This window comes from Bos javanicus, chromosome 5, assembly GCF_032452875.1.
Source record: "Bos javanicus breed banteng chromosome 5, ARS-OSU_banteng_1.0, whole genome shotgun sequence".
Classification (NCBI taxonomy): Eukaryota; Metazoa; Chordata; class Mammalia; order Artiodactyla; family Bovidae; genus Bos; species Bos javanicus.
This window is the reverse complement of record NC_083872.1, coordinates 36,316,445-36,343,137: the sequence shown is the minus strand read 5'-3', so window position 1 is coordinate 36,343,137 and position 26,693 is coordinate 36,316,445. Positions and strand designations below refer to the sequence as shown.

At 36.9% G+C, this 26,693-nt stretch overlaps 1 protein-coding gene across 3 annotated transcripts in view; it reads right to left on the bottom strand.

Annotated features, from left to right (window-relative positions):
- Positions 1–13,540: 13,540 nt before the first annotated feature.
- Positions 13,541–26,693, bottom strand: part of NELL2 (neural EGFL like 2) — a 460,086-nt gene continuing 446,933 nt past the window's right edge. For all 3 annotated transcript variants that reach the window (XM_061416377.1, XM_061416378.1, XM_061416379.1), the window contains 2 exons: positions 24,898–25,122; positions 13,541–14,260 (listed from right to left, as the gene is read on the bottom strand). In XM_061416377.1, coding sequence (XP_061272361.1) covers positions 14,210–14,260; positions 24,898–25,122 — 276 coding nt within the window. In that variant the 3' untranslated portion in view covers positions 13,541–14,209. The remainder of the gene's footprint in view (positions 14,261–24,897; positions 25,123–26,693) is intronic.

The window sequence follows — 26,693 nt, the reverse complement described above, 5'->3', positions numbered from 1 at the left end:
TGGAATTCCAGTTAAGCTATTTCAAATCCTGAATATTATGCTGTTGAAGTGTTGTAATCAACATGCCAGCAAATTTGGAAAACTCAGCGGTGGCCACAGGACTGGAAAAGGTCAGTTTTCATTCTAATCCCAAAGAAGGGCAACGCCAAAGAATGTTCAAATTACCTCACAATTGCACTCATCTCACACGCTAGCAAAGTAATGCTCAAAATACTTCAAGCAAGGCTTCAACAGTACCTGAATCATGAACTTCCAGACGTTCAAGCTGGATTTAGAAAAGGTAAAGAAACCAGAGTTCAAATTGCCAACATCCATTGTATCATCAAAAAAGCAAGAGAGTTCCAGAAAAACATCTACTTCTGTTTTATTGACTACAGCAAAGCCTTTGACTGTGTGGATCACAACAAACTGAAAAATTCTGAAAGAGATGGGAATACCAGACCACCTGACCTGCCTCCTGAGAAATCTGCAGGTCCAGAAGCAACAGTTAGAACTGGACATGGAACAACAGACTGGTTCCAAATCAGGAAAGGAGTACATCAAGGCTGCATTTTGTCATCCTGCTTATTTAATTTATATGCAGAATACATCATGCAAAATGCTGGGCTGGATTAAGCACAAGCTGGAATCAAGATTGCCAGGAGAAATACCAATAACCTCAGATACTCAGATGATACCACCCTTATGGCAGAAAGAACTAAAGAGCCTCTTGATGAAAGTGAAAGAGGAGATTGAAAAAGTTGGCTTAAAACTCAACATTCAAAAAACTAAAATTGTGGCATCCAACCTCATCACTTCATGGTAAATAGATGGGGAAACAATGGAAACAGTGAAAGATTTTATTTTGGTGGGCTCCAAAATCACTGCAGATGGTGGCTGCAGCCATGATATTTAAAGACAGTTGCTCCTTTGGAAGAAAAGCTATGATCAATCTAGACAGCATATTACAAAGTAGAGATATTACTTTATCAAAAAAGATCTGTCTAATCAAAGCTATGGTTTTTCCATAGTAATATATGGATGTGAGAGTTGTACTATAAAGAAAGCTGAGCACTGAAGAATTGATGCTTTTGAACTGTAGTGTTGGAGAAGACTCTTGAGAGTCTTTTTGACTGCAAGGAGATCAAACCAGTCAATCTTAAAGGCAATCAGCCCTGAATATTCATTGGAAGGACGGATGCTGAAGCTGAAACTCCAATATTTTGGCTACCTGATAGGAGAAGACCCTGATGCTGGGAAAGACTGAAGCCAGGAGGAGAAGGGGATGACAGAGGATGAAACGGTTGGATGACATCACTGACTCAATCGACATGAGTTTGAGCATGCTCCAGGAGTCAGTGCTGGACAGGGAAGCCTGGCTTGCTGCAGTCCATGGGGTTACAAAGAGTCTGACATGACTGAGTGACTGAACTGACTGACTGTAATGTGTTAATGAACAAGAGGCAGAAATCCTTTCACAATGTAAACACATGGAAATTCATTGTGACACACATTTTAAACATATTAATTTTTTTTGGTGAATTATACCTCAATAAATCTGGGAAAAATTTATAGAGCATAAAATTATTAATATTCTATTCTATTCTATGCTAACCTCTGCACTGTTTGAAAGCTTAAGATGAGTGGGGCATATATCCTGCTTTCAAGTATATTCAGTAGGAGTAACAAATTCATTTAAAAAAAAGTAATCTGGAGGAGGAGGGAAATTACTCTTACTGAAAACTGAAGACAGAATAAGATTTAACATCTAATATTTTCCAGACAAATACAATTTCTTAAGAAGAATAAGTAAAAGCCATTCTATGTTTTGGATATAAAGCACATGAAATTAATGATAATGATGATAAAGTCATCTAATAAACTTTCCACACTCTTCATAGCTTCCATACTCACACCTATCCTTATGATGCTCACCTTTGCATCAAAATAAGCAGAATTAAAATAAATTCTGTAAGATTTATGGCAATCAGATAAGAAAAATAAAAGAAATCCAGATTCGAAAAGAAATAAAATAGTTTGCAAATAACATGATACTATACATAGAAAATCCTAAAGATGTCACCAGAAAACTACTAGAGCTAATCAATGAATTTAGTAAAGTCACAGGATACAAAATTAATACATAACAGTCTTTTGCATTCCTATACACTAATAACAAAAAATCAGAAAGAGAAATTAAGGAAGCAATTTCATTTACCATCACAAAAAAAGAATAAAATATCTAGGAATATACCTACCCAAAGGGACAAAAAACCTTTACTAAAAAACCTATGTGACACTGATGAAATAAATCAAAGATGACACAAACATGACACAAATGGAGAAATAAGTATTAATATTTTGAAAATGATTATCCTAGTCAAAGCACTCTATAGATTCAAAGCAATACCTATCAAATTACCAGTGACATTTTCCACAGAATTAGAACTTAAAATTTTATAGTTTATATGGAAACACAAAAGACCTTGAATAGCCAAAGCAGTCTTGAGAAAGAAAAATGGAGCTGGAGGAATCAACCTCTCTGATTTCAGACTGTACTATAAAGCTACATTAACCCAGACAGTATGGTACTGGCATAAAAACTGAAATATAGATCAACAGAACAAGATAAAAAGTCCAGAGATAAACCCATACACCTACAGACACTTTGTCCCTGACAAATGAGGCAAGAATATACAAAGGGGGAAAGACAGCCTCTTCATTAAATGGTTCTGGGAAAACTGGACAGCTACACGTAAAAGAATGAAATTAGAAAACAGGAATTCCTAACACCATACACGAAAATAAAGTCAGAATGGATTAAAGACCTAATGTAAGGCCAGACACAATAAAACTCTCAGAGGAAAACATAGGCAGGACACTCTTTGACATTATTTGCAGCAAGATCTCTTTTGACCCCGTCTCCTAGAGTGATGAAAGAAAAACAAAAATAAACAAATGGGGCCTAATTAAACTTAAAAGCTTTTGCATAGCAAAGGATAACATAAATGAGATGAAAAGACAACCCTCAGAAGGGGAGAAAATATCTGTAAATGAAGCAACTCACGAAGGATTAATCTCCAAAATATACTAGCAGCTTATGCACCTCAATATCAAAAAGGCAAACAACCCAATAAAAAAATGGGCAGAAGATGTACATAGACATTTCTCCACAGAGGACATACAGGTGGGCGACAGATACATAAAAGGGTGCTCAACAGCACTCATTATTAGAGAAATGCAAATCAAAACTACAGTGAAGTATCACCTCACACTGGTCAGAATAGCCATCGTCAAAAACAGCTACAAACAGTAAGTGCTGGAGAGGATGTGGAGAAAAGGGAACTCTACTACTACTGGTGGGAATGTAAATTGATACAGCCACTACAGAGAACAGCATGGAGATTCCTTAAAAAACTAAGACTATAACTACCATATGACCCAGCAATCACACTACTGGGCATATCCCCTGAGAATACCATAATTCAAAAAGACATATGTATCCCAGTGTTCATTGCAGCACTGTTTATAATAGCCAGGACATGAAAGCAACCTAAAAGCCCATAGACAGATGAATGACTAAAGAAGATGTGGCATATACACATACAATGGAATATTGCTCAGCCATAAAAAGGAATGGGACTGGATTGTTTGTAGTGATGTAGATGAATTTAAAGTCTGTCACACAGAGTGAAGTAAGTTGGAAAGAGGAAAATGATATAAAATACCATATATTAATGCATATATATGGAATCTAGAAAAATGGTACCAAGGAACCTATTTGCAGGACAAGAATACAGATGCAGACAGAGAGGGTGGACTTGTGGATACGGGGGAAGGAGAGGGTGGGACAAACGGAGAGAATATCACTGACTTCTATACACTACATGTGTAAAATAGATAGCTAGTGAGAAGCTGCTGTATAGAACAGGGCACTCAACTCAGTGCTCTGTGATGACCTAGAGGGAGGCTCAAAAAGGAAGGGAGATACATATATATACACACACACATATAGCTGATTCCCTTTGCTGTACAGCAGAAACTAATACAACATTGTAAAGAAATTATACTCTAATATAAAAAAATAAAAGAAGAAAGAAAGAAACTCTTTAAGATGTGAATTGGAACATTGTCTTCTCTCAGAACAATGACAAAGTGGTTGTTATCAACTGTAATAGGAGGAAGAGTAACTTTTAATAAAAGTAATTAAAAAACCATAAAGTAACACATAAGCAAAACAGCTCACTTTTGATAAAAGTCAAACTATAAGCAGTTTTCCATCAAGGAAAATAAAGGCAGATAAAATTCTGTAAAGATTGACATGTGACACATATAGAATAATGAAAACTAACGTTCAAAAAACATGAGCTAAATGTGTTAATTCAAGCTCTGTGTTTATTGTTAGTTGTCACCTAATGAAGTGTTTTGCTGGAGCCCTGCTCACTGAGAGTGAGAATTACACCAAAGTGATAAGATTCTGTTTGTAGTGGGTTTGCTTCATAGTTAAAATATTTCAAATCACTAAAATAAAATCAATTCTGTTTTATTCATAACAGATAAAGTTATCTTCCTTTGGAATATATTTGAGAGATGATAAAATGACACACAAAGATCTGTAGTGAGAAATGTATTTAGTAGAGACGAAAAGCCCAAATTACTAGAAAAATTCAATTTGAAGTAGAAAATACATGCAACCATATTCTTTATGGAATAGTGAAATACTACCGAATAGAATGTGACTTTACACAACGCTGAATATGCTGTAAGAAAGATGGTTTTGTAAACACACGTGGGAGAATATACTTTGAATATGAATGTTCTCTTTTTAACATTATAACTTTTTATGAATTTAAAATGTATCAGAAGAGTTCAGTTGGTGAGTTGGGAGAGAAAATTTTTTCTTCTCTGTAAAATAGACATGTTCAGTAAAAGAGTCCTAATTTATAGTCTCAGCTCCAAAACCAAGTGTGTCTTCTGCTGGAGCGATTCCTCCTGGAATATGTTGTTTGGTTCTGGGCATGACATATACCCAGGTACATGAACAGAAGGAGAACATCTAGATGAGAACAACTGAGATTTCTTTTCTCAAGACAGATTAAAGGAATTTAATAGTGGAAGAAAAGGGTTTAAGGAGACTGTTTGCTGCTGCTACTGCTAAGTCGCTTCAGTCGTGTCCGACTCTGTGCGACCCCATAGACGGCAGCTCACCAGGCTCCCCCATCCCTGGGATTCTCCAGGCAAGAACACTGGAGTGGGTTGCCATTTCCTTCTCCAGTGCATGGAAGTGAAAAGTGAAAATGAAGTCACTCACTCATGTCCGACTCTTCGCGACACCATGGACTGCAGCCTACCAGGCTCCTCCATCCATGGGATTTGCCAGGCAAGAGTACTGGAGTGGGGTGCCCCTCTGAAGGAGACTGTTTAAAGAGGAGTTAATATGGCCCAGTGAGTAGAATTAAGACCAACATGACATAAATTAAGCTGAAATTTAATAGTTCTTGGATAGTTTCTGGAGGTGGAGAGTTCCACATTTATGGAATATGCATAGGGAGCTATTTGGAGATATAATAATATGAATTTTGAAGAAATATAAGAGATTATAAAAGTAACCATCAGTGATACATATTGAAATTCTTTATACTAAAAATGAAAATAAGTAAACTATAAAAAGTAACAACATTTTGAGAAAAACATTGGTAAAAATTTGTTGAAGGATTTCCAACAATTACACATGATGTCTTTTTATAGTTTATTTTATGTGTAAATAATAAAAGCAGGCTCCCCAGGTGGCTCAGTGGTAAAGAATCTGCCTACCAAACAGGAGACATGAGTTTGATCCCTGGGTCAGGAAGACCCCTTGGAGGAGGAAATGGCAACCCACTCCAGTATTCTCACCTGGGAAATCCCATGGACAGAGGAGCCTGTTGGGTTATAGTCCATGGGGCCGCAAGGAGTTGTACACGACTTAGTGATTATACCGGAGAAGGCGATGGCACCCCACTCCAGTACTCTTGCCTGGAAAATCCCGTGGACTCAGGAGCCTGGTAGGCTGCAGTCCATGGGGTCGCTAAGAGTCGGACACGACTGAGCGACTTCACTTTCACTCTTCACTTTCATGCACTGGAGAAGGAAGTGGCAACCCAATCCAGTGTTCTTGCCTGGAGAATCCCAGGAGGGGGAGCCTGGTGGGCTGCCGTCTCTGGGGTCACACAGAGTCGGACATGACTGAAGCGACTTAGCAGTAGTGATTATACAACCACCAGCACCAGTTGACTAGACTTGGCGCTTCCCTGGTAGCTCAGCTGGTAAAGAATTTGCCTACAGTGCAGGAGATTCCAGTTTGATTCCTGGGTCAGGAAGATCCACTGGAGAAGGGATGGGCTACCAGTTTCAGTATTCTTGGGCTTTCCTGGTTGCTCAGTTGGTAAAGAATCCACCTGCAATGCTGGAAACCAGGGTTGGATCCCTGAGTTGGGAAGATCCCCTGGAGAAGGGAAAGGCTACCCACTGCAGTATTCTGGCCTGGAGAATTCCATGGACTGTACAGTCCATGGGGTCACAAAGAGTCAGACATGACTGAGTCACTTTCACTTTCACCATCAATTGATCAAAGTATCAGAGATATATGAACAAAGGACATAGGTAGAAAATTACAATGCCTGCGTAAGTTTAAGCTCACTTATTAAAAAAATTAAAATTAAAGCAGCAATGTACCATTTTATACCTATAAAAATCACAATAGGAGACTAAAATTAAATTGATAATATTCAGTAGTGGCATATAACATTCAATGGTGGCATATAAGTTGTTTTGAAAATATGGCTTATAACGCCAGTGGCCCTGTTTCCTTGGTACAGCCTTTGGACAAGCAATAAAACAAACTGAACCAAGATAGGGATAGAGGATTAAGAGTTGGAAACTACTGTGTATAAAATAAATAAACTATAATGATATATTGTGCAACACAGGGAATATAGCCAATTTTATAATTGCTATAAATGAAGTAAAATCTTTGAAAATCATGGATCACTATGTTGTACACCTGAAACTTATATAGTATTGTACATCAAATGCACCTCATTAAAAAAAAGCTAAACCATGCCATTAGAATAGTTTATAACTTGCATCATTAAACCTATTGTTGATAATACACTCTACAGATTAACATAGTTTTACACTATATGAATTGCAGCAGTATCTGTAATAGTGAAAAAGTTCAAAGGAAATAAACTGTATTTCTAACAAATCAATGAAATATTTAACAGTCATTGAAATCCTGTAAACATACTATAATATAAACTGTTTACAATAAAATGCTATGCAAGAAGTGAAATTAAAAATACTATGACTGCATAGGCAAATATTTGACAAAGAACAAGGAAAAATAAAGGAAGTACCAAAGGTGGTAAGATCATGTAATTATTTTTTCTTTCATTATTTGTCTTTAGGCTTAGTGGGAAAGAATCTGCCTGCAATGCAGGAGATTCAGTTTTTATCCCTGGGTTGGAAAGATTCCCTGGAGGAGAAATGGCAACCCATTCCAGTATTCTTGCCTGAGAAACACCATGCACAGAGGAGCCTTGCGGGCTCCAGTCCATGAGATTGCAAAGAGTCGGACACGACGGAGTGACTGTGTGTGTGACACACACACAGCAATAGATATTCTGAAATATTGGAAATACATGGAATAGAGCAATAAACAGATATTACCAACGCAGGTATGCTCCCTGTGTACCTGACACCTCTCTTCAACCTCTAAGAGACAACCACTATCCTAATTTGATGTTTGTCATTTCCATGCATTTTAAAATATTCATATTTGCATAAATATATTTTACACATTCAAAATTATTGTGTGAATATTGTTATGCTTTCCTTTTTCATTTGCATCTTGTTTTTTCTGAACATGTGTCTGAGGTTCATCCATGTTTCTAAATGTAATTCTTATTCATTTTCATCCTCTAGAGTATTCCAAAATATAAACGTATGACATTTTATTTATGACTGATTTCACTGATTGACATCTGAATGATTTCTAGAGCTTTCTTACAAATATGCTATTGTGAATATTTTTTCCATGTCTTATACACTTTTACGAGAATTCCTATAGGACAGTGCTGTCCATTAGAACTTTTTATGATGATAGAAATATCATTGTGCTGTCTATAAAGTAGCCACTAACCACTAGTCACAGAGTAGCTATTGAGTCCTTGAAAATTGCTCATGCAACTAAGGAATTTAATTTTAATAGCCACAAATGACCAATGTCTACTGTATAGGACAGTGAAGCTCTAGATCATAAACTTAGGAGTACATGCTGGGTCATGACAAGTGCACACCCTCGACTTTAGGTATCACAAAACTGCCCCCCAAAGTGGTGTGGAGATATACATAATGTATAATACATACTACTGGTGTGTAAGACTTCAGGTTGTTTCACAGTCTCACCAACAGCTGGTGTTATTCTTTTTAATTTTGATGATTTTTAAAAATATTCTGTCATTGTGGTTTTAAAATAAACTTTTCTGATGACTAGGGAACCCAAGCAGATGTTCACAACATTTATTAGCCATTTTGGGGTTTCCTGACTTGTGAAATGCCTGTGTATGTCTTCTGTCCATTTCTCTATCGGATTTCTTTAGGAGTTTTTTAAATACATACATTCCAGTTACCAGTCCTTTGTGATCATATATAAAGCCAATATCTTTTCCAGCCTATTGCCTGTCTTTTCATCTACTTCATATAGTAGAATTTAACTATGATTTTATGATATATGCCTTTTGAGTTTATTTGAAGCCATCCCAAGGTCAAAAAGCATTCTTCTAAAATCTCTTCATAAATTTGTTTTGCTTTTTATATTGAGGTCCTTAATCTATGTGGGATTGATTTATGTGAAATAAGGACATAATTTTATGTTTTTGCTTTTCCATAGGCAATTTCCACATGCCCAATTCTTCAGCATAACCTCTGTCACCTATGAAACCCATTTGTGTATGGGATGCTTTCTGAAGTCTTGGTGCTGTTATATATTGACCTGTCTTCCATTTATTCCCATAACAATGACTCAGTTTCTATAGCTTTATACTCTTGATATATGGTAGAATACCAAGATAGATGATATATGAGATATAGATAAATGATATATGGTCTTCCCTGCCCCTAGATATAATTCTTCAAAATATTCCTGGCCATTTGCTTTTCCATAATAGTTTAGGATTTTTTTTTTTTTCTTATTAGAACTACAGGGGAGAATTGACACTTTTTTGATACTTAGTCTTCCTACCCATTTTTTCAATTAAGTAGATCTCTAATGTTAAATGTTTCTTCCTTCTCACCCTCAAGGCTACCCTCCTAGCCTATTATCATCACCTTGTTGGAAATTCTGCAGCATAAACATACCTCCTACGCCCATGCTCAGCACACCCCCTCACCCTGTCCACTTACCACGTCTTACTCTCCACAAATGGTCTAGGTTAATTCTTTGTCATTAGACTATGTCACAGCTGTGCTCAAAACTCTCTAACAGCTTCCAAATCACAAAGAATAAAAATGCTAATCGCTAACGATGGCCTAGGAAGACCTATGTGACTTGGTCACCAGCCACTTCCCTGACCACATCCTCTGTAAGTCTCAGCTTGCCCACTCCACTCACACCGCATTAAGTGTGCTCCCATCTCAGACCTGTTCACACACTCCCTTGGCCTGTCATTCTCCCACTGGGATGTGCAGATGCCTCACTGCGTCACTTCATTCCAGTGTTTGCTCCGATGTCACTTTATCTTAGAGAAGACTTTATCCCCACCCTATCGACACTATTGCCTGTCCGTATCTCTACTCCCTCAGCTTAATTCTTCATAGCGCCTATCTTCCCCAGCATAGCATCCACTTACTTAATTCTCCGCCCCCCATAAGGATGTGAACTGCGCGAGGAGGCAATATGCAGATGCTTCCGCTCTGTACACACTGTACACATTGTGGCATCTGTACTGTTGCAGTGAGATTGGTTCATTATGCAAACTCTACAGGCAGTGCCTAGGTATATTCTAGGATTTCAAAAAGATTTGTTTACTGTGGTTTTATATTTTTCCACAAGACCATGAATTTCTTTTGATAAACTTATTCCTGAATTCCTTATATATTTTGAAGAAAATTATATTTTCTGGTTTTCTGCTTTCCCTATTTATAGCTGTTGTGTGTGTGTGTGTGTGTGTGAAAGAGAAAGAAAATTACTCAAAAATAAACTTGTTGCCATTTCTATTTTGACATCTAGTCACACTTTGATTCCAGAGTGTTTTATTAAAGCACCTAGCACTGGAGATAAAGGGAGAACATGTTTTAAACTTAATATTTTGGGGGTGACAGTAATATATTGTGCCATTTGTCATTCAAAATAAAGAACTTCAGAATCTGCCATGCAAATGATCTCTTGAAGCATGATTTAATCCCAGCACAAAGATAGAAGGCTTGGAGAAGTTGCCACAGCCTCTTGGAAAACACAAGATATACGGGAAACTGAAACTCAAACTATCTTATTCCAACCTCCTCCAATGGTTCTATTCTTTGCCAATTTATTTCACCACAGATCCAGAGCCATCGTAGCTCAAAGCTCTCCTGTTTTTCTACCTGTACGTTTGTTAAGTAAGGGCAATTATTCTGCAAAGAGGTGACAATTCCTTTATGGAAGATATTGAATTCTAGGGCAGAAAACAGTCCATCAATATTGAAAGGTCAGAAAGAACAGAATGAGACAACTTGACTGCAACAGAGTGACTGCACAGGGGCAGTGTTCAGTGAATGAAGTGTATACAGAGCACAACATTCACTTATTGCCTTCAGGGATCTTTTTGGCATGAATCTCTCTGAGATCAATCTACCACTGTGCCACTAACACTTTACACTTGAAAAATAAAAAAACAAAAAAGTCTTGCTCTAATAAAGGTTGATCTTATCAGTGCTCAGTGCTAGGTTAACAGGACTGGGACCATGCAAGTGTCTCCGGGACCTGTTGATCTCCAGAGGAATCTTAACTAGTCAGAAACATGGAGCTTTGGGGGTAATCCTTAGTGACTTAAAGCTTATTTTTTATTCCGCACATGTAATTTCAGTTTTGTTCAACTGAATAACTTCTGCTACTCCAATATACAGAGAATCGATTGCTGTTTCAGAGCTTTGATATACCATTCATTTTTTAAGGCGATTACAAGGTGTCTCAACTTTGTCTTAACCAACTTACTAAGAGATGAAAGGAGTTAGATGATACTGCTTGGATCATATTGAACAATTATATGTGATTCTCCTTACCACCACATAAGGCAAAGGAAATAGCAATATTGTAGTCTTTCAAAAAGGATGACAAATAATATGGATTACCATTCATGAATTACCAAAGAATCATATTCAAATATTCTTGTGTTTTTTTTTTTTTCTTTCAGAAAAGGGAAAATAAAGGAAATGTAATAAAGACTTTTTCCACCAAAGGGTGCTCTTAAAAGAGCCAAGTACCCCCAAATTAAATTCATGCCTCTTAGTTCTCACTTCCCCACAACACTGGCATAATTCAACCATGGCATTCTGCCAATTATCTCCAGAGTAAGAAATAAGGCATTTAACAACCTTGTTTTCAAAGAACAAAGTCCTTAAGAAGCAATTGATTACTGCTCGCCTGGGTAAACAGTAATTCTCCTGAGTATCTATTATTTATGGGATAAACCTTGAAATACAAAATGCAATCTGAACACATTTATTGCTTTAATAGTCCTTGGAAGAATATAATCTTATTTTCTCCCTCTTTTCTTCTCAATGTTATGAGTTCTCTCTCTTTCAGAAGTCTATAGAAACCGGACTCTGAAAACCACCAATACACTCAGAGCCCTACAGAGACTTATGATAGAGTGGGAGTGTGCAATTCCACCTCGTTTCTTCTTCTAGAAGGCATAAAACATCTAAATGATGAGTATATACAAGTATACGGATGTAAACTGTGAGTGTGTATACAAGTACACACACATGCAAATGCACATATTTCATACTTTTCTCAGAAAAGCAAGTATTAATAAAATATATATTTTATGGAGATTTACATGAAACCCCAAATCTATATAAGGAAAAAATACGTGGAAAAACTTTCAAATTAGTATCTTTTTGGAGACTAAATTGCTAGTTTCCACAGTAAGTAATACCTGCTCAAAATAAACTTTATGCTCTGCTGAAATTTTTAGTTAAGTATAAAAAGGCTGCAGAAAAAAGAGCATTTATAAGTCCAGGGAATACTGAGAGATACTTGAATCGACACATTCAGTAAATACTACACATGTCAAAATATTAAGACATTTATACATTATCCTTTAGCTCGGCTCCTATGAGGTTATTTTCATAGCAATGGGGAAAAGGCAGTTAAATGCTGCTTTACCTTTTCCATAGCTTGCGGGAGTTACATCTTGTCCACTTCCATTCTTTTTTCTTTAAAGAAGTCTCTATGCAACTAAAATTTAATAAGATTTGTATTTCTTTTTCACCCTAGTGCAAAACATACGAATAGGGAAATATTGTATTTACCATCACTATTGAGCATCTGTGGCTCAGACGGTAAAGCGTCTGCCTACAATGCAGGGTTCGATCCCTGGGTCGGGAAGGTCCTCTGGAGAAGGCAATGGCACCCCACTCCAGTACTCTTGCCTGGAGAATCCCATGGATTCCCACCCAGGAACGTGGTAGGCTACAGTCCACGGGGTCGCAAAGAGTCGGACATGACTGAGCAACTTCACTTGGTCACTTGATTTGAGCATCTGTAAGTTTACTTTTTCCTCCTGAGATTCTAGTGCATCAAAAATTTTAACATGTAATATCATAATCCCTCCTAACATTGGGATTCTTTAAATTTGTATATCAAATTGTGAAGGACAAATTTTTGAAGATATTCCCAACTCTCACATACTCCTTTCCTTATGGACATCAGTCAGAATCCTGGCAGGAAACAGATGGCACGCTCAAGCTGGCTAATTAAAGAGAGTTTAACAAAGGGACCATTTATAAAGAGGCTATAGGAAACAGGGAAAACAAGAAACTGAGCAGGTACCCACAAAGACAAAACAGCCAGAGTTGTTATTATCCCTGAAGCCAGAAGAAGCAAAACAGAAGTCGGGAGAGGGTAGCTGAACAGGGAGGGCCACCTGCCAGGAGACGTCACCTTCAGTGACACAGCTAATCACGGCAGTAACCTGACAGGAAAGGAGCCAGCAGAGTAAACAGCCAAACTCTCTCTTTCTGATATCCTGCTGGTGGTCGCTACTAGTCAAACTGAGTCAGAATTCAGAGGACAACAGAACCGATTAATATGATGTGCATAAGTCAGTCCCCAGGACATGAGGGAGGGTGAAAGGCAGCCTGGGGAATCCACAGGGGCAGAACGAAGGTATCCTTCACACCCCCCATTTTGGCATGTAATATAGCAAAAATCACCTTCAGTTTGGGAGGTGGGAGTGTTTCATCAGCAGAACCAGAAAGCAATTTGTATGTTGAAGAATGTGTGGGGCAAAAGGAACACAGTAAGCAAACACCGGGACATGTTATAAGGTAAGAGAAATATTTATTTAATTTTACACAAGAACGAGCTTATACTGAACAAATTCAACCAAATATTAAGTGCAGTAAAACAAGGAAATAGGGATGAGTTCTCTTGTTAGAAAATATTAAGTAACCATGCCTGTGCATTATTTTTATCATGACAATAACGTTTCAGATTTCTTCTCAGAGTGTATATTGTACATATAACATGTTATAGCTTCTTTGCTTTGCTTCTGAAAATAGAACTCAATCACTGCCTTATATTTTATTTTTTGCAGTGAAGAACTGAACTGATTCATGAAGATTCTGATCTAGAGGAGTATTTTCTGCACCAGTGAAGCCAGAGGTTTCCAAAGCCCCCATAAGCTCAGGCTTTATGTCCAGGGGTCATGATGTCATGGTATGTATCTCACACCCATTCTTCCACACGCTTGATGTCAGACACCATTGAGGTGGAATTCTGGTCTAGTTTTGCCCCAAGCCTTTTCCTTTTGTGATTTTCTCAAGCTCCATGAATTTCATAATTGAAAGTTCACTCAGCTAATAACAATGCTGCACTTAGCTGCCCACAAATCATCCACTTTAAGTTTTACCTTTTTTTTTTTTCTTTTTTGGTCTTTTTAATGAAACATTCTTTAAACAGAAATTTCCAGTGAGACAGTTAACTTCACAGTTCCTGAAGGCACTGTGGATCCACTGAGCAACAGATGTGGCCATTCTAGAGAAAAGACAGAGGAAAAAGGCACAGTATGAATTTTTAAGCCACTAGTCAGTTCTCACTGATTGTTACACATAACCGAACAGTGTATTTGTTATTTATATGCTCCTGAAAGTTCAGTGTCCTAATCACTTTTCATGTCTCACTTAAAAACCAACTGTGGCCAGTTATTTGTGGTAAATCATAGGCTAGCAGCAGCAGCTTTATTTACTCCATGGCACTCTCTTAGATCACATTTGTTCTTTTATTTGCCCATTCACAAAATAAGCACTGAGTAAACTGAGCCCTAGACATGCTGATGAATAAAGCAGATATGGTTGCTACTCTCACAGGACAGGGCCTATAGCTGTATCCATTAATAATCAAGTGTACAATCAAAAATTGTAAAAAGTGCTAGAAAAGAAACAAACTAGGTGATGTTATGAGATTAATAAAAAGTCTGGCTACTTAGATTGGGTGGCCAGAGTAGAATTCTATATAGAAGTGATGTTTAACCCAAGACCTCAAGATAGTTCTGTGAAAAGTTATGCCAAGAGCACAGGGAACAGAATTAGTAAAGGCTTTAAAGTGAAAAGAGTTCTGTGTAGTTAAGACGCCTAAAAAAGTTCTGTCTTGGCAAGAATTCTAAGTGAAGAAACTATAGAGATGAGGCAAGGAAAACAGGGAAGAGCCGAATAAGCATAATGGGTTTTTATAACAAAGTACCAAAATAGTATAAAAAATAGTGCACTGGGACAACCCAGAGGGATGGTATGGGGAGGGAGGAGGGAGTGGGGTTCGGGATGGGGAACACGTGTATACCTGTGGTGGATTCATGTTGATGTATGGCAACACCAATACAATATTGTAAAGTAATTAAGCTTCAATTAAAATAAATAAATTTATATTAAAAAAATAGTATAACGAAGGATGAACACTGAAGTGTTGATGCTTTTGAATTGTGGTGCCGGAGAAGGCTCTTGAGAGTCCCTTGGATTGCAAGATTAAACCAGTCAGTCCTAAAGGAAATCAACTTTCAATATTCATTGAAAGGAATGATGCCGAAGCTGCAAAACTTTGGCCACCTGATGCAAAAAGCCTACTCATTGGAAAAGACCCTGATGCTAGGAAAGATTGAAGGCAAAAGGAAAAAGCGGTGGCAGAGGAAGAGATGGTTAGATAGTGTCAGCAAACTCTGGGAGATACTGGAGGATGGAGGAGCCTGGTGTGCTACAGTCCATGAGGTTGCAGAGTTGGACACGACTTATCAACTGAACAATGACAGCCAAAATAGCATAATGTATTACAGAAAAGAAAAAAAATTGTATCTTATTCTTTTGAATTTTTGCACTCTTTCTTCCAGTGGCTCGCTGATAATAATGATAGCGTTGTTATCATTGTTAGCATTGTTAACACAATCACAAGATGATAATATCCTTCTACTTTTTGAGTGCATACTCTGTGTCAGAAGCTTCACCAGAAACTTTAAATACATTATCTAATTTCAACCTCAGAGCATTCCCAGTAGGATCACTATTAATAGTGATGATTTTTAGGTTCAGAAACTGAACATCAGAAAGCTTAAATATCATGTCCAAAGTCTCACAGCTAATATAAGGATACAACTGGGATTAAAATACAGGTTAGTCTGACTCTAAAGCTCATCTTCTATTTGATATATTCTCTCAGATAATTGACTTTACATGATTGAAAATGTATCAGACCTTAATATGATAAAACCAAAAGGTTCAGATAAAACTTAAGAAAGGACCTTAATACTTTAGCCTTTGTTAAAGCTTACCAAATGAGAGAAAAGACAGTCTATATCCAAGAAGAATATTATCAATTTAACTTAACCCTCTTTCTTTTAATTGTTATTAAGCAGAATTCTTACTCTGATGGCAAAAAAGTGTGACAGACAACCATTTCTTAGCTCTCCAGCAGTGTTTTAAAGCTTTGTTGTTTTGCTCAGAGGCTGAGGATTTCTAACCATAACCTGGTCACATGATCTTTCCCAACTCACTGACCCAGTGAAAGGAGAGGTATACCAGTTCCCAAGAATATCAGTTCCTCAGACTGTATGGATTTTGAGCAGAGAGAGTTAGGGAAATTTCTGGAGTATAAGTAGATTTTAGGAAGAGAAGATATATTTCCCCAAATCTTCGAGTAATGTTTTTCTTATTCCCTATCAGTATGTTCTGCTATAGGAACATGAATGCTACAGACCATGCCATTGATAGCTCCTCAATTAAGGAAACCTAGTTGATATAAGAAAGAGTAATAAAATATTCCACTGGGGTCCAATTTCGGTAATGGCATAGTTAGTTACACAAGACTGTCTCTCATATGGATAACTATAAAGTTTGGACAAAATATAAAAATTATTTAAATCAATGAATTAGTGACTAAAAGCAAGCAGACACTGGAGGAATTTCAATCTCTGAAAGGAGGGAAATGTATTGTGTGAGATTCTTTTCTACCTGGCATTTTCCCTTAGGGCACTGTCTAGTCTGTGAAACTTAGGATAACTACAACTCAAGCAGAAAGCCACAATCTGATAGACTTCAGATGTTGGAGGACAACACTTGGGGCTGCCAGGGTGCCTGGAAATTCAGAAGGAAATATCTTAGAAAGGAAGGAATGAATCAGCATGGAAACTCCCCTCAAATCAGTGGCTGGTCTTTGAATTGCAGAGGAGACTCTAAAAGGACAATCAGAGAGTCACAGCTTGAAGTTGGAGAGCTCTGAGCAGATATTTCAGATGCTGCTCCCTGTGGGTAGTAGTGCTTAAAATCTGTGCCCTACCAAGTTAAAAGGGACTGATAAAAAATTTCAGGCTTTCATGTTTAGGAATAAAACAGTCTCAAGATTAAGAGATTCACCCTAGAACTAAGGGTACATCTGGAATAGATCTAACTAATATAAAGTCTAGCCTTCTCAATTGCAAGTTTATTGGCTGTAATTTGAAATTTGCTAGAATGACAACAGTCTTCAGGGGAAGCCAACAGAATGGAGGACCTATAGAGGACCTATTCTATATTCTGTCCACAATATCCAATAAACCATAACCATTATTAGATATGTGAAAAAACAAACAAGCAGAAAAAAGTGACTCATCAAGAGAAAAAGTAGTGAAAGAGAAATGACTCAGAGTTAATCCAGTTGGTATAAATGCAGATAAAGACTGTAGTCACCAGGCTCCTCTCTGTCCATGGAATTCTCCAGGCAAGAATATTGGAGTCACTAGCTATTTCCTTCTCCAGGGGATCTCCCTGAACCAAGGATTGAACCTGGGTCTCCTGCACTACAAAGTGATTCTTTACCGTCTCAGCCACCAGGGAAACCCAGATAAAGACTAGAAAGTGTCTATTACAAATGTGTACAAAGATGTTAAGAAAAATTTTAAAAAAAGGTTATAATGAATGAAAAGGTTGTAAATTGCAGCAGAGTAATGAAACTAAAAATAAAATTAAATAAAAATTCTGGAACTGAAAAGCACAGTATTTGAAATGAAAAATTCATTGGATGGGCTTAACAGAAGATTAGAGATGGCAGAAGTAGTCTGTAAATTTGAAAAAAATATAGAAATTATCCAATATTTAAAACAAAAAGACTTCTTCTTCTGGAACCCCTATGATTCGAATGTTGTAGCATTTAATATTGTCCTGGAGGTCTCTGAGATGTTATTTGCAATAGTGAAAAATTCAAAGCAACCTAAATATTCATGACAAGAGGAATGTCTAAATAAATAATTGTGCACCCTTTCTGTGGAACATCATGCTGTAACTTTCTAAAAATGAGGTGGACCTGTAAGTACTGACATGAAAAACTGTCTAAGTCATATTATTAAGTGAAATAATGGAGCCATCATTTATGTTAAAATACATATGCACACAGATAGGGGCAACCCCATGGAGAAAAATCTAGAAGCATTGTTAATGGTGACTGTTTCAAGGGAGAGGGCTAAGACAGCGGGCATTGGAGAAGGGACTAATCAGAGGTACTTTCGTTTGATCTATTAAGTTCTGATTTTTAACAAGGAGAATCTACTACTGAGGAAATTTTAAATGGTTTTTAATGTGCAATCTATTTTTAACATGCGTCACAAATGTGGAAGTGATGAAGTTATAATAAACTGTAAACTAAGTTGCTTTAAAAAAAAAAAACAAAAAGAAAAGGATTGAAATAAAAATAGAATCTCAGTGACCTTCAGGGTAATATTAAACCGTGTAACACATGGGTGATTGGAGTCTTGGGAGAATAAGAGGGAGAAAGTGTGGCAGACAAAATATCTGAAGAAACAATGGTCAATTTTTTCTCAAATTTGGTGAAAAAAAATCAATTTAGATATTCAAAAAACCCAGCACATCCCAAAGAGAATAAAGACAACAAAAATCACACTTAAGTGTATCATAGTCAAAATTATAAAAACCAAAGGTTTTTGGTTATATTATTATTTTAGTTGTTGCATAAGCCAACAACAAAAAATAACGATATAAAGAGTTATAATTAAGAATCTAAAAGAAAAATTAAATTGAATAATAGAAAAACTTATATAAAACTAATATAAAAATAAACAGAAGGAAAGCAAGTGGATACTTTCCTTGCATACATAAGATTATTAAAAAAACAACATATAGAACAAGCAGAAAACAAATCACAAAATGGTGGCCCCTAAATACATGAATGTCAAAAACAATATCAAATATAAATCGACTAAACACTTCCGTTAAAAGACAGAAACTGTCACACTGGATTAAAAAGTAAGAACTATTTATATATTATCTATAAATATGCATTCTAAATATAAAACTATAGACAGGTTAAAAGTTGATGAATCAAAACATAGTGTGTGGTTTCATAAGTACCAGGCAAAACTGACTACTTGTCTAGAAATCTTGTTAGCGATAAAGAGGGACATTACTTAATGATAAACTGGTCAATTCACCATTAGACATAAAATAATACATACTGTGTGATACACATATGAATTTTTAAATAGGAAAAATACATTTGTTGTAATGAAATAAAATTGAGGTTTCCTACAGGAATAGGTATTGCCTGCTGCTGCTGTTAAGTCCCTTCAGTCATGTCCGACTCTGTGCGACCTCATAGACGGCAGCCCACCAGGTTCCCCCGTCCCTGGGATTCTCCAGGCAAGAACATTGGAGTGGGTTGCCATTTCCTTCTCCAATGCATGAAAGTGAAAAGTGAAAGTGAAGTCGCTCAGTCGTGTCCGACTCTTAGCGACCCCATGGACTGCAGCCCATCAGGCTCCTCCATCCATGGGATTTTCCAGGCAAGAGTACTGGAGTGGGGTGCCATTGCCTTCTCCTAGAAGGGGGCAAAAAGTTACTTGCTAGACTGTTGAAAGTATTCTATATTTTGATTCATCAAACATAAAAAATTTGCACAAAATCGCTATGTATTTGACCTTAACAAACATTACCTTGATAAAACCTAGAATAAAAGGTGATCTACTGAAACTTAGGCTGCTATGAATAGTAACCATCCACTGCCATAAAAATCTAATTATTTTTTACACAATAACAGTGAGTTTCCTTAAAACCCTGTTATTTCTGGCTGTATTTTATTGGTAAAGGAGTCCTCATCAGTCTGCATACTAAACTCTATAAAATCAAGATTAGAAGACAGCTGACTTTCAGCTTTCAGTAAAATGTTTCTATATAATATATACAAAGCATAAAATATTTTATTAGCATATATATTTGATATAATTTTTATAAAATACTGTTATTAATACATTAATGTTTATAAATTATATAACAGATAGAATAAATATATGTGTAATTATAATATATGTACACATATGTGCTATAAATTGTTGTTCAGTTGCTAAGTCGTCTGACTCTTGGTGACCCCATGCACTGCAGCACACCAGGCTTCCCTGTCTATAAATAATCTACATAAAAATGAATATATTTTAAATTCCACTATTATCAATATTTTAGTATATCCTCATAGATTTCATTTCATATTTCTCTGTTTTTAGCCTTCTTGTAATCAAAGTACATATATAATCACACAGTATTTTTATCTTAATTTTTATTATAAGCATTGTTGGTACTTGAATGATTGAATGATGCAATCATAAAATTACATATAATGTACAGTTGTAGTATTATATGTTAGATTTTGTTGTTCTGTCACTCAGTCATGCCCCACTCTGCGACCGCATGGACTGTAGCACTCCACACCTCCGTGTCCTTCACTACCTCCTGGAGTTTATGTTATATCAGATGCTGTGTGCTTAGCTGCTCAGTTGTGTCTGACTCTTCACGACCCCATGGACTGTAGCCCACCAGGCTTCTCTGTCCATGTGGATTCTCCAGGCAAGAATATTGGAGTAGGTTGCCATGCCCTCATCATAATTTATTTAACCATCTTTCCATTGTTGGGTATTTTGGTTTCTTTTTGATTCTGCATGCCAATTAATGTTGAGGTGAATATTAGGATGCACACAGTTTGTTCCATATTTTAGATTATTTCTTTTGGTTGGATTCTGAGACTCAGGATTAATAAGATTTTCTGGATATTTCTGTGGAGATGGGGATGGGACTAGGAGGTATATGTGTGGCTCTTGATTGTATTTTTCAATGTCACTAACTCTGCAAAAAAACTACAATTCCACTATATCACTGTTAACATTGGAAATTATTGTGAATTTTTTTTTACTGTAGTATGTGGAAATAATAAATCATTATGTTAGTTTATATTTATTTCAACTATTTAAAAGCTGAATGCTCTCCTCTTTTTTAACAGTTGTATTTTTTCAGTCAGTCAGTCAGTTCAGTTGCTAGTGAATTGTTTATTCATTCTCTGTTATTTATGGGAAAATAAGTATTTTTAATTTTCATGTTTTTAATCTAATAAAGATATCATATCTGCTGAACATATTTTTCCAGTCTCTAATTGTGATTTTATACTTTGCTAATTTTGTATATCTACAGAAGCTCTAAATTTTTTGAGGTATATTTTATCACTTTTATGTTAGAAAAGGCATCTCCCTTCTAGAATTTTGATAAATATTTGATTACTTATCTTTATTTTGATTTATTTTTAATATATAACACTTTTTCCACATGGGAATTGTTCTGATACATAGCATACTAGTATATACAACTTACATCCCTCAAATTGCTATCCAGTCATTCCAGTATTCATAGAATAATCCTTTCTTCTCTTTTGATCTACTAAGCTCTTCTGACTATATTACTCCTTGGTAGCTCAGATGGTAAAGAATCTGCCTGCAATGCAGGAAATCTGGGTTCTGATTCCTGGGTCAGGAAAATCCCCTGGAGAATGGAAAGGTAACCCAATCCAGTATTCTTGCCTGGAGAATTGCATGGACAGAGAAGCTTGGCCGGCTACAGTCCATGGGGTCGCAAAGAGTTGGATACTACTGAGTGACTAACACTTTCACTTTTTATTTGCCTCCTGGTCGCTCAGATGGTAAAGAATATGCCTACTATGCAGGGTTCGATCCCTAGGTTGGGAAGATCCCTTGGAGAAGGAAATGGCGACCCATTCCAGTTTTCTTGCCTGACTGACCCTCTAATATCTCCTCCTTCCTTATTTATCAACTAGGTACATTTCTCTTTATAGCCTGGAACTCAAAGCACAATTGCCTGAAAGCTCTCTGGAGTTGTGTAGTTTCTATCGGATTTAGGTAAGACAGCATTAGTAATTCATTTTTGATGTGAATTCAACTTCTGAGTGACAGAAACATTTTTTTTTTTTTTTAACCTAAGCAATTTAACGGAGAAGGCAATGGCACCCCACTCCAGTACTCTTGCCTGGCAAATCCCATGGACGGAGGAGCCTGGTAGGCTGCAGTCCATGGGGTCGAGAAGAGTCGGACATGACCAAAAGACTTCCCTTTCACTTTTCACTTTCATGCATTGGAGAAGGAAATGGCAACCCATTCCGGTTTTCTTGCCTGGAGAATCCCAGGGACCGCGGAGCCTGGTGGGCTGCCGTCTATGGGGTCGCGCAGAGTTGAAAACGACTGAAATGACTTAGCAGTGACTTAGCAAGCAATTTAAAGATATCTTTAAAAAGGAAAGGGAAGCTCTTAACCCTATTTCTCCCAGCTAACTCTTAATTCCTCAGGAAATAAAATTGGTTCACTTGTTGGACAGCCTCTTAGCACAGTTCATTCTTCCTTCAGAGTGTCCTTCACAGTGAGTAATGTCTCTGTTTCATGACTTAATGTTTCTGCTGTCCACTACCAACAATAATAATAGCCAACATTTATTGAGCACTTACTCTGAATGTGTATGAAACGTGTAGGAAACTTTTTGTGGGGGCCTTTCACTTAATTCTTAAAGCAACTTTCTCAAGTAGGCAATATAAATTATTCTTATGTAAGTAATATTTTTATTCCAAGTTTTAGGTGAGAAAAACAGAGTCACAGAGAGATTTATAAATGTCCCTTGAGGTGACATTGCTAGTGTGGACCAGGCTCTGAATCCAGGTAGCCTGATTTCAGATGCCCCATTCTTCACCTCTAGACCAGTGCTTTCCTATAGAATATTCTGCCATGATAGAATTGTTCTCTGCATGTGCTGTCTACTATGATAGCCACGAGCACATGTGAGCACTTGAAATGTGACTCGTGTGACTGAAGAACTGGATTTTTAATTTAATTTCAATGAATTTAAATAACTACATGTGGCTTCTGACTACAGAACTGGATAGCAGAGCTCTAGACGATAACCTGTTGGGGAAAAATTTCCAGGAACAATTTTTGCTGTTTTTGGTTATCATTCTACCCTGGCACAACACCCCACACAAGTTGCATTTATTGACTACACCAGTAACTCAGAAGTGGTAGGATGGAGAGACAGTAAATGCAAATAGTGCTTTGACAGTGTCGAACTGTGATGAATGCTTACCTCCAATGCAATCTCTCAAGCCTATTTGGCATAAATTTTATTTTTAATATAGCAAAAAATAAATATAATAAAATGACTATTAGGGATACATTTGGTAGCATTGAGCATATTCTTATAACTCAACTTAATAAGAAGGGAAAAGGGAAATGGCATCAAATAGTAACTTCTGAGAAATGGCAGTTTTCTGACAAGAAATGAATCTAATGCCAAAATACACTTTCTGGAAACAATTCTACTAGGAGCCAAAAAGTCCTATTTGTTTGTAAGGCAGTACATGACAAGCTCATTCACACTCTTTACCCCCAGAAAATACTGTAATGTTTTCTGCCTATTACTGTTTGCATTTTTCTTGTTGGAAGTATCTGTCTGAGCTATATCTGGTGTGTTTTACATTGCATCACTCAGTATATATTTTTGTTGTCACTGCTCAGAACAATAATCTATTAGGAGATTAAGAGTGTAAAGAGACTCAAATATCTTTGGCAATTGAATGTCAGAAAGTATTGCCCTATTAATCATTAATACCGAAGTTTCTAGATAATGCACCACTAAATGCACTCAAATGTATCCATATTAAATGTATATTAAAGTGGCACTGCATATACATTGCTAGTAACTTTTTGTAGTAAAAGTAACTTTCAAATGTGCTAATGCACTTTTAGAAGACCCCATTAAATGTTCCTCCCCAAAAGCTGTGCTTGATTGACAAATTGCATTGACTGAAAGAGCTAGAAATTTCGGTGTGAAATAGATAATAATAGTTTGAGATAACTTAAAGCATTTCATATTTCTTTGTCTTGTTACATCAAGTCACTCTAGTAAGAAATTTGTACTATGTGAATCGGAATTAAATTGCTCTACTGAAAAAAAAAATTTTAATGGAAATGTTCATTTAAAGAACCAGAGCAGTTAGAGATATCTGGCTGTGCTATGCTGGGAAAAATCTGACATCTTTGCTTTCTTGTTGTTGTTAAGCTTTTCAGAGTATTAGTTTTAGTGTTGACTCTAAAACTTTGACTCTGAAGTGCAATGACCACTGAATCAAATATTTGTAAGGAACAATAATCCAAGTAGAAAGCTTTCAAGTTTGTCACCATTTTTGAATTCTATATACCCTGTCTACGTTATCAGTATTTTTGTTCTTAGTGAAGTAAAAGACATAATGCTTTATTTTCCTATGAGAATAAAAAGAAAAATCTTTATAATGATTTTTCTCCAGCTGTAGGAATAAAATATGTTAAACAAGTCTTAAATTTTTCAACTCAATGTAACTGACCACAACAGACCAAGAAATATGCCCATTTTTGCCATATTGATTTTCACTTTGGAAAATGCAGTATGCTTACCTTGTTGATATATCTTATATCATAAAAAGACTAGATAAAAATCAATAAAATAATACTGTCCTCTATCATGAAAGAAACATGAAGCTTGGTGTTGTACTATTTTTTTAAAAAGATGTGTGCAGTTAGATGCTTTAGGGCAATTTACATAGGTTCTTTCTGTTCCAGTGATATAAATAACCATCATTCTGGTTTCAGACCAAGCACCTCCTTCTCCCTGAAAATGCTTTAGAGGATGCACAGGACAGTCAGCTTTGGCACTAATTAAGCTGAGTGGTCCTCCTCCCAACTCTGAACAGTAAAAGGAAGGAAGGTGCTTCTCACTGGCCACATTAATATCTATGATTCCTGGGCACAGCTGGCCAAGTGCTCCCTACTTGAATATAGTGGGTTTTACCTTGCACTGGCAGAGAGTACACTCAGTGCCATGTTTGATCCAAGAGGACCCAGTGAAGCGAACCACATTCATCTCGTCCAGGCAAGTTTTGGTGATGTCATTGCGGATGGTGTCAGCCTGGCAAGGGTCGGTGACACAGCGTGGGCAGCACTCGTTCTCGGGGAGGACACTGAATTCACACTCCACCTCTGGGCAAGGCAGGGGCCAACAGTCAACTTCCCCTTGCTATAAGGAGAGCAGATGGACAAGGGTAGAGGGAGGGGAAGGGAGGGAACACAGTGTTTACTGAATACTCAATTACTCAATTTCTTTGATGGACATTCATACTTAGACCTTCACAGCCATGAATGTGGTAGGGAATCCACACATGAGATCTATACTGTAGATGGATTATGAAGCTGTCTTCATGGGTTAAATAAGAATAGCAATAAAGGAAAGCAAAAACCAATTCTCTTAAAACAATTAAATGGGCACGTCCTCTCTTTCCCATGACAAAGAACTGTTTACTACAGAAGAGATTTTTACTTAGCTTTTTTGCCTATGAGATGCTTTTTCCTTCCTTTCAGTCTTTTACCCTACTTTCTCATTTATTCCCTTCTGCAAAAAGAAAGTTTTGTCCACTGACAAGAAAGTAAATTGAAATATGAAGGAAATTTGACAGTTTTTCTTTGTTCATTTATACATTTCTCAGTGTATGGACTTTGGGGAAAAAAAACAAAACGAGGAGCTGATTTCAGTCATTTTTATTGCACATGGGAAAATTGTGTGAACTGGATCTTTTTAAAACTTAGTTCCCACCTGTTTCCTATTTTCTTCATAATTCTGAGTCTCATGGTCTTGGGAGATGAAAGCAGCCTTCAGGCACAAAACTGACCTTGCTCTTTCAATTGATTTTTGGGTTGAAAGTATAAAAAGGAAGCAACAAAAAAGCATTGCCTTAAAAATATCCTCACACAAATAGAAAGGAAACTAGTCCTAACTTTAAGACTAGTATCTATGTTGGAGAAGGCAATGGCAACCCACTCCAGTACTCTTGCCTGGAAAATCCCATGGTCGGAGGAGCCTGGTGGGCTGCAGTCCAGGGGGTTGCGAAGAGTCGGACACGACTGAGCGACTTCACTTTCACTTTTCACTTTCATGCATTGGAGAAGGAAATGGCAACCCACTCCAGTATTCTTGCCTGGAGAATCCCAGGGATGGGGGAGCCTGGTAGGCTGCCATCTATGGGGTCACACAGAGTCGGACATGACTGAAGTGACTTAGCAGTATCTATGAAACTTTCTTCTATAAAGACGTGTAGATGAATTTTCATTTATACCATAGAAAGAAGCAAAAAATCTGGCCACATGAAAAATGACTGGGGTCTTCTTATCAAGTCTTTATTTTCTTTTTAACCTATTGTTTCCAGCAGAAGTTTCATATATATATACATTCAACTCTAACATTCTAATATTTATTGCAAATTCAAACTATGTGTAAAACAGGGTTCCCGCTGGAATAGTGTTGACAGTAACAATTTTTAGAAAGAAAAAAGGTATTTTGTTTTTGTTTTTTTAAGTCAGAGCATAATTGACAGAAATGGAGTAACAAAAGGTTTACTTGGAAAAAAGGATTTTTTTGAATGCCATTGTTTCGTTCATTACTGTTTTTAAGTAAACCTAGGCTGAGTGGGATTGGGAAAGTAAGGACAGCCTTTTCTTCTTTGGAGCTCTGGAGATTGTCCTGAAAGACGACATGGCATGGTTTACTGCATCTACCCCTGGACGCTCCTTCTCAGGTCCTGAATGCAGAACCAT